This window comes from Echiichthys vipera (genome assembly GCF_963691815.1).
Source record: "Echiichthys vipera genome assembly, chromosome: 7".
Taxonomy (NCBI): domain Eukaryota; kingdom Metazoa; phylum Chordata; class Actinopteri; order Perciformes; family Trachinidae; genus Echiichthys; species Echiichthys vipera.
Window position 1 is genome coordinate 19,924,486 of NC_139832.1, and position 8,921 is coordinate 19,933,406.

The 8,921-nt window shown below is 41.1% G+C and overlaps 1 protein-coding gene across 1 annotated transcript in view; it reads left to right on the plus strand.

The window, feature by feature from the left end:
• kcng4a (potassium voltage-gated channel, subfamily G, member 4a) overlaps positions 1-7,424 on the plus strand; it is a gene marked incomplete at its 5' end in the record, with an annotated part of 20,175 nt that extends 12,751 nt beyond the window's left edge. The window contains one exon of the mRNA XM_083915967.1: positions 6,511-7,424. Coding sequence (XP_083772093.1) covers positions 6,511-7,383 — 873 coding nt within the window. The 3' untranslated portion in view covers positions 7,384-7,424. The remainder of the gene's footprint in view (positions 1-6,510) is intronic.
• Positions 7,425-8,921: the final 1,497 nt, after the last annotated feature.

Consider the following 8,921-nt stretch of genomic DNA (forward strand, 5'->3'; position numbering starts at 1 on the left):
GTGCTGTGCCTATATTCACCCTCTGTTTGAGACACCCTGTTGAAGCGCCTGTCACTTTAAGACCCCCTCGAGAAAAAGTCCATTTTGCTTTGGTTGGTCAGCATTTGTGCATTTGTGCTCTCCAATCCTCCAGGAAGAGTGCCTGGCTTTAATGTCAATTTGACATAGTGGCTAAACCGTGTAAATACAACTTCCATCACATGCCATTGGGCCCCAAAAGACCCGCAGACTTAGATTGAGTGAGAGACGTCTGTAGATCAGTACATATTTTTTTTAGCATCACAACCAACATTATATGACTTGTTTCACTATCAAAATATGATTCATTCAGGGATTTGGAATGTCCACATTCCAGTTAGAGGAGCATTATACAGGAGGATAGTTGGCTCAGCCGGCAGAAGTCTCTAACACGTTTGCTTTATTGGCCCCATAGTCCAGAAGCAGTGCTAAAGATTCATACTGTCTGTGATTGCGTTTGAGGGAAGGACTGTAATGGAGTGTAACAGCACTTTCTACTGTGAAAAATACCAATAAAGGCTTTTAAACCAAAAACGGACATGTTTCAGCAGGAATGTGATCATAAATTGGGGGAAAATTCTCCAAAAAATCTCCCACCAAGATTACAGGCCTCCGTGAAATTAGCATGTAGCTACATGTAACAGCATATGTAAACACTGCAGTAACGTGCCTGGAGAAGATGACCATACTGTATAAAGATGTAAACTTAAGCAGAGAGTAGAGTTTTTTTTCTCACAGGGAACCTTTTGCCATGTTTAATATAAACATCTCACATAGTAATATATGACAGAAAATAAGGAAACACATAGGTCCCCTTTAACATGCTTCATACACTAAAGGGTGTAACCGCAATCATGTTATCAGGTTTCCCTTTTAAATGATCGTCATTTAGGTAAATCATGTTGATTTATTAATTATTTTGGAGAAAAATGCACAATGTTTAAGCTGTCCAGATGTAGCAGGATGTGCTCACATTGCATTTAAAAAATCACTTGAAAGTTCCCGGTCCCTATGATGCCTTGTATGATAATTCCCTCCTCGCTGCACTCTTTGTAATTCTGTCTTCTTCTTTCTTAATTTGACATTGAGATGTGTTAAGACGGTAATGTGAGACAGCTGCTGCGGTGAAAAGTGTCTGTGTTGAAATGAGCTGTCACTGACTTTAGCTCCAGAGAGAGTCATACAGCGGAGATAAGGTCAGGGAGAGGGGGTATTGTGGGAAGCATTGTGCATGCCACTGTGTGTTTGAAAGAGAGAGAGGCTGAAGTGGAAAACTGTAACAAATGACCTATCAAGCAGAGGTGTGAGAACTGTGTGGAGAGAGAAAGACGGGAAGCATGGGAATAAATGAGAGGTAGGACAGGTTGGGGAGGAAAAGGCCAGGGAAAACCGATGAAAACTAGCCTCTTGGATGATTCTGGCATTTTAACAGCAATGTCCATCAATATGCACTGTCCCTGAGCTATATAAGGTTAATATTTTGTTAATATAGTGATTTTATTGAAGGGTAATTCTCAGGGACCCTTTTAAACTCCTAAATATGGCTTGTCCTCTGCTTGAGAAGCAAATATAACCTTGTCAGTCTTTCAGATTCTCTGGAGAAATCAGGGGCTGCACAGAGCCATGTTAGATCCCGTTTTGTACTGTGTGAGCTGCCGCACTGACAGTTGCTGCACTGCTCCTCTGTAGCCACAGGCAATTAGTGAATGATAAATTCTGAAAATGGAAGTTTTGAATGGGGGGAGGGGGTCTTTAGAAATTGATTTGTCTACAGTAAATATATTTTACAGCTGCAAAAAATTCCCACTTGCCCCAAACTGGGTGGTCTTTCTCTTCCAAGCTAGGGTCCTCTACCAGAGGCCTATCCGAGGGTTCTGCACAGTATCTTATCCTGTTCCTAGGACTCCGCTCTTCTGGACGGACATCTCAGATGTTGTTCCTGGAATTTGCTAGTCACTGTCCTGGCTGGGGGGTTACAGCCCTGAGTGCTACGATTACCACTAACCGTACCACTACCACACTTCTGACAAAAATGGAACCACTGGAGACATGACACTTCATTCCCTGTTATGCTATGGTGTACAATATAATGCTGTGCAATACTACTCACAGAAATCAGAATAATTCCAAAGATACTGAATATGTCAGGCTGAATATTTGGGAAATGTGTAAAAAGATATGCATAAGACACATCCAGCATATTTCTATTTAATGGATCGCAGCCATGGAAAATATTTAGTCTTGGGTTTAATATCTCACTCAGTGTCAACAGTGTAGTTTCAATTTAAAGATATAACAAGATGATACAGCATAAATATGCATCCTGTTAGCAAACTTGAAAAATTAGGATTTTTAGACAGTACAAAATATGGATGTGAAACATTGAACTATGAACCGTCAAAGTGAAATATAGCTCTCTAGCAGGAGACTTTGAAAAGGAGGTAAACGAATACCTGCATGACGCACTCCAAGTTGCGAGTTACTCCAACCCAACAGCCAGAGTCGAACTGGAGTCAAACTCTTCTTTGAAGTGTGGAAATGTGGTGCTCAACTTGCAGAACTTTCCTCTCACTGTTGAAGCTGCATGAACCCACCCCTCTGGTTCACTGTAGTGCTTTTGCATGTGTGTGTGCATTGCACTTAATTACATAGAAAGTGACGTCACGTCATAAGCCTTTATGCAATTTAAACAGCAAATTATAAAAAACATTTACAAGGAAAATTAGCTAAAAGAGACCAAAACCGTTTTTTGTACCAGACTTAAATGTGTACATTTTTATTTCTTCTGTAACTTTGAGCATTTTGAAATGGGGTCTATGAGCACTTTCCCGCTTTTGGCGTCAGACTCAAATGGCCATTCAAGGAAGGCCCTTTTTAGCACTTCCATGTTGGCTTCATTTTCCAGCATCTGAGGTTGCCACTTTAATTTTTACAACTTTAAAAACAATAAGCTGCTCTACACAGTATTAACAATCGATCATAAAGCCTTGTAACACAAAAGACCTCGCTCATAGTGACAAACTCACATAGAATAATCACCTGACTCTGCACTTGTCCTCTTCCCTGCAGAGCATTTTATCATCTTTCAGATCAGTGTTTTGGTTCAGAACTAACAACTTAATGTTTTCAGCATTTAGCAGCTAAAGAGCCATTTATTTTCTTCAGGAGTTGGTGGAAAGAAAATAGAGCTAAAAGCAGACTGAATATTGAAAATACATTCATGAGATGTTTAGAAACACATGTCCAAAAAATGCTTATGTTGTGCTCTGTCTGTGTAAATAAGCAACTGTTTGCTACAAAGTTTGTCATATCAGCTTAATAAGGTGATAATCAATTACGGTATTATTAATCAAGGCTTTGCCACTGGGATCAGTCCTGCTCCACTCTATTCAAAATTTATGGAAACAGCATTGGTTTTCACTTGTATGCAGCCGATACATTTACTTACTGCTCTGCTCCGACACAGTATAAAGCTGTTTGTCAGTTACAAAAGGCTTTTGATACTGTACAACACACCTTTTATGATCTGAAAGTGATTTTGAATCCTGACAAAACAAAACTCACAAACCTTTCATCTATTATTACATTTCAGGGCAATGTGATTGAGGTGTATCTTAAATACCTAGGATTATTAACAGTGATTCTTTCTCTTCCAAGCCTCACATTCAGCAAGTTGAAGCTGGGTTTTAATTTCAGAAATGCTTTCATTTTGATGCAGAAACGACAATGGCAATGTGGTGATGTTCTATGCATGCATTCTCTCAATGTCTTCACTACTCCAATGCTTTATACCATGGAGCACTGAGGTTCATTACAAATCTTAAGTTCCTATCATACACTGCTATCTGTATGCTATGGTTGGGTGGCCTGCGTTTTCAATCTGTAGGCGTACAGATGTCCTCATTTATAAGGTGATTCTTAACTTGCTTTGTGAACTGTCTCCATTCTGTGATACATTTTCAAGACTTACTCTCGCTACCTGTCCCAAGTGTCCATCGTAAAATGAGAAAAAGGGCTTTTAGTTGTGCGGCTTGGAATTTGCTGCAGACTGATCTGGGTCTAGGGGAGCTGATCTCTTTATATGTTTTTAAAGGGAGACTGAAGAAGTTGGGGGAAGATACATCAGGTTATAGATGCTTTGACTGAGTAATGTGCTCTGTAATCTAGGATAGAATGTGTTTTCAGTATAATCATAGTTTATTGTCTGTAACTGTTATATCTTGTATGTCTGAAACGTTATGTAATGTACTGCTGCAGGAGATTTTTAATCTCATTGAGGCTTTTCCTGGTAAAAAAAAATAAATTCAAAATAAAAATATAAACAGCTTTCACTTAGCAAGCTTAATGCAGTTTGAAGGGGGAACAAGAGGGGAAAAAGTTTGCTAATGTGCTAAAATGATACAGGCTGCTGTGGCTGCTGCAATCCTAATAGATGGATGGAGAGTACATGCAGCACAAGATTTCTGCTATTAGCATACTACAGTGTCAGTGTAATTGTGTAAATGAGTGGTTTCAGAATGGACTTCCAACTAAAATATATATCACTGTACAACACTACAGATTATACCGATACACATCAATGTCAGAATGAAGGAAAAGGCTAAGATTCACACTGGGAGGAGAATCAGTGAGAAAAGGCAGAGTGCACAAGTGATAAATGAGAGCAAGAGGAATGGGACACATGTGTGAAGGATGCATCATGCACAGGGGAACAGTTGAGGGAGTTGTGTTTCACTAAGCGGAACACTGAATGGATGAAGGAATTAAAGCAAAAAGAAAGTGGTGTGAGGGGCAAACAGAGAATGAAGGATGAGAGGGAGGGAGTCCGGAGAGGGTGATGGAAGAGGAAACAGAATGAATGATGAGAAGGTGGAGCCAGAGGCAGGAAGAGAAAGGAAAGGGTGGCAGAAAGAATAGAAGGATGAGAGGGAGGAGAAATAGATGAAACATGCAGTGGCAGAGATACATGCAGAGAGTGAACAATGAGAAATGTGGAGAAAATGGAAAGTTAATAGGCTGAGAGAACACGCAAGTAATGTTCACCTTGTGTGAAAGTAAATAAATAATTCTGATGCAGTTTTACTTAGAATGAAGAACATTCTTGAACATGCATACTATAGAAAAATATGTATGTCAGCTACTTCAGACAAATTTTCCAAGACCTCCAATTTCTGGAGGGAAAGGTTGTGATGAGTGTCCCTGCGGCAGGATGAAAAAGTAGATACATCTCGGTTAACTGTGATAGGCTAAAGGCCTCTCCCTGCATAGGTTCGACATTGGAATCGGGGGTGCTGCTAGCGACTATCTGAAACAGACGATCAATCTGATTGGCCAGTTGTAAAGACGAGAAAGTATGCTGGATTTTACCTTCTTTCGGTCCTATCTCAATCCTAGAGTGTCTGTTTTATCTAGGTGTTAATTACCAATACACAAGGCATTCTTCAGCGAAAGCAAGAGCTATAAAGTGCATGTTACCCCAGGACATTGGGGTAAACAAACACAGGACTTTTACCCAGGAGACCACGGCTCACATCCCAGCCTTGTCTGTTATATTATGGCTTTAAGCCCCGCTTTCCAGTAAGGCAATTTGGAAAAGCTATAAAGACTTTTGCCTTCAGACATTGTCAAAGTCAGTTTGTTTCAAGCATACCCTACCTTTAAAAATCAGTTTACTACAGCAAACATGTTCTTTTCAATAAACTTTCACTTCTTCCAAGGTTTAGTATTTAGTATTTTTTTAATGGAATATGAAATTAATTATGGAGAACAGTACACACATTAAAAAATATTAAATAAACCAACTAAATTAATTTACTTGTGGTGAAAGGTATTTCCCCTCTAAATTAAACACGCTATTTATTTTAGAATCCGTATTAGACGTGTAACATTTTGTATTGGTCTCAGTGCCAGTCGGTTATGGTTGTTGCTTTATTAGTAATAAGTGAAATGATATCTTCCTCAAGAAAATATAAGTGATAACAGACATTTTCTGCAGTGGGCTGTGGAAATGTGAGAAGGTGGAATAAAGAGGTTGTTTGTAGAAAAAGGGAAAATGATAGAGATAGCTGTTAACAGCAGACTTCTGTGCTCCTAAATTTCCTTTGTATATTCACACAGGGTTTTTATTATTGCATTACTTTTCCTCGATACTGTGGTCAGTGGGCATGCAACCTGGTTGCTTTCTGTCACCATTCCCACTCAATGTCACATTAATCTTTGAAACCTGCCCTGATAAAATAATTGATTGATTGTGTAACTGTATTACTGTATCTATCAGTGCTGCTGCAGTAGTTTCAGCATACTGAATGACTGTAGCTCATGATTTATGAATGACTACCAAGGGTGATTATCTGACCTGAGGATTTTTGTCTTCTCTCCATCTCACCCCATCTGTCTTGCTCCCTGTCAAACCCCTGCTCCTCTCATTCTCAATCTCTCTGGCCCTCACTCTCTCTTGCTCCCCCAACCCTTTGCCTTCCCTCTCTACCTCAGGGTGAGTGTTCCTCCAAGTGCTACAACATGTTCATCATAGAGACGGTGTGTGTGGCCTGGTTCTCCCTGGAATTCATCTTGCGGTTCATTCAGGCCCCCAGCAAGCTGGACTTTCTCCGCGGGCCGCTCAACATCATCGACGCCATGGCCATCCTTCCCTACTACGTCTCCCTGGTGGTGTCAGAGGAGGACACGGCCATGGATCATGAGAGGCCAGGAGGAGGTAAAGGCTACTTGGACAAGCTGGGCCTAGTGTTGAGGATTCTGCGAGCGCTGAGGATTCTCTATGTGATGCGGCTTGCTCGCCACTCTCTTGGTCTGCAGACACTAGGGCTGACGGTCAGGCGCAGCACCCGGGAGTTTGGCCTCCTCTTGCTTTTTCTCTGCGTGGCTGTCACCCTCTTCTCCCCGCTTGTCCACTTGGCTGAGAGCGAGCTCACGGGCACCCATGATTTCAGCAGCATCCCCGCCTCCTACTGGTGGGCCATTATCTCCATGACGACTGTGGGCTACGGCGACATGGTGCCCAGGTCCATTCCAGGACAGGTTGTAGCGCTGAGCAGCATCCTCAGCGGGATCCTCATCATGGCTTTCCCTGCTACCTCCATCTTCCACATGTTCTCCCGCTCCTACCAAGAGCTCAAGATGGAGCATGACCGGTTGTTCAAAGAGGAGTGCGCGGCTGCTGCGGCTGCTGCCGCTGAGGAGCTGCAGGAAGTTGGAGGTGAAGGAGTGGGGGGAAACTCAGCTCCACCTGGGATGGGATTACGCCTAGACAAGGAAATTGTGCACTCACTGGAATCTCTTGCTCTGTTAGGGAAAGGTGGTGAAGCTGCAGCTAACAACCACAGCCTGCCACCAGCAGCTTTCTGAACAGTACACTGACTGACTGTCCTAAGCATCAGAGAAGAAATGAGTCCACTAATTTCTGTGTTTTACACATTAAGTACTGCAAATGACTGTTGTTCCAAAGGACTGGCCTCCCATAAGATTGTGAAGGTATCAGCAATGCATTGGATGAAAGGAGAATACACAATAAACACTTTTGCTCTTTGGTCTATTCATAAGGAATACAAGTGTGCACACTGTAGACTGCACAGAAACAGAAAGACTATAAACCCTTTAAATTGTACGGTCCAGTTTGTCTGACTGAAGCCTCCGCAGCCATATTAGTAACAAGCTGCTTTCATAAACATGCAATATTCAATCCAAAGTTGCTTTCCTTCCACTGTGAAAATACTTAGAAGCCCAACTGCAACTTTTAGTTGTATTCTTATTATTTTTCAATATGTTGCCTACAGTATGACCTGGAAATGTTTCTCATACTGAATACTCTACTTTTCTGTCATTAATTCAAAGATGTGCTCCTTTTAGTTAATTTTTGAGAAGCTTGAAGCCATGTTCTGATAAGAAATATAAACAAACTCATACTTTATATATATCCATCTCTATCTCTCATGTATGTTGGTATGCATGGGGAAGTCATGATCCAAATTGTTTTTTTAAATCAGTTGAAGACGTGAAAGGATGCAAAGAAACAAGGAGAGAGAGGGTGTGTGAATGAGAAAGAATGAGCGCTAACAACTATGATGTTTGCAATGCTCCAAATAAAAGCTCTCCTAGTAATCTGAGAGAAATCCATTTTCTGGGCTACAGTTTTTTTTTGGTTTGTTCTGAGTATACCAGTATAATCTCCTTGGCTAGCATTTCTGAAGAAACAGCTGTCCGAGTCAAATGCACAGATAAGTATTTTGTTCAGCACAGTTCTGTGACAATCCCCTTCTTACATCACCTCCTTGTATAAATGTGCACAATTACACCACTCTGGCAGCCTGCCATGTCTCTCTCCAAATTGTAGTAATGTAATCCCTGCTTGACGTTACACTGGAATAAACAGATCCTCTCGTCCTCTCAAGCCTGGTGTGGCATCCAAAACGGATAGAGTCATCCTCCTTTTTCTGGGAATAGTGGTCAGCTGCTTGGGGTCCAAGAAGGATGTGGAGGCAAGTAGGGACATGCCAGATGTGGATGTAATCTAGATTAAAGTTAGGATTAAAAACCCCACGGGAAAATGGGTTTCTGCCTGAAACTAAACTTCATCCAGTTGCTTTGAATTTGATTTAGCTTTTTCCACCGCAATCGCTTTTGGTGTATATTGGCATCTCTCCCATATGGCATCCCATTTTACCAGCTATAGCTCTAGTGAGAATATAGGTACAGTGGAATTTGTAAGTGGAACTGCTGCAGTGACATATGGCCCAGGGTATAACCAGCTGTTGCTGGTGATGTATTATATTATAGGCTAAATTCTGAACTCTCTTAGAGTAACTACATTTTTTAACATCTATATGTGTCAAATTGTCAGAAGAACCTGCAAATATTATTTCATTAAGTCTGCTTTTAATTTAGAA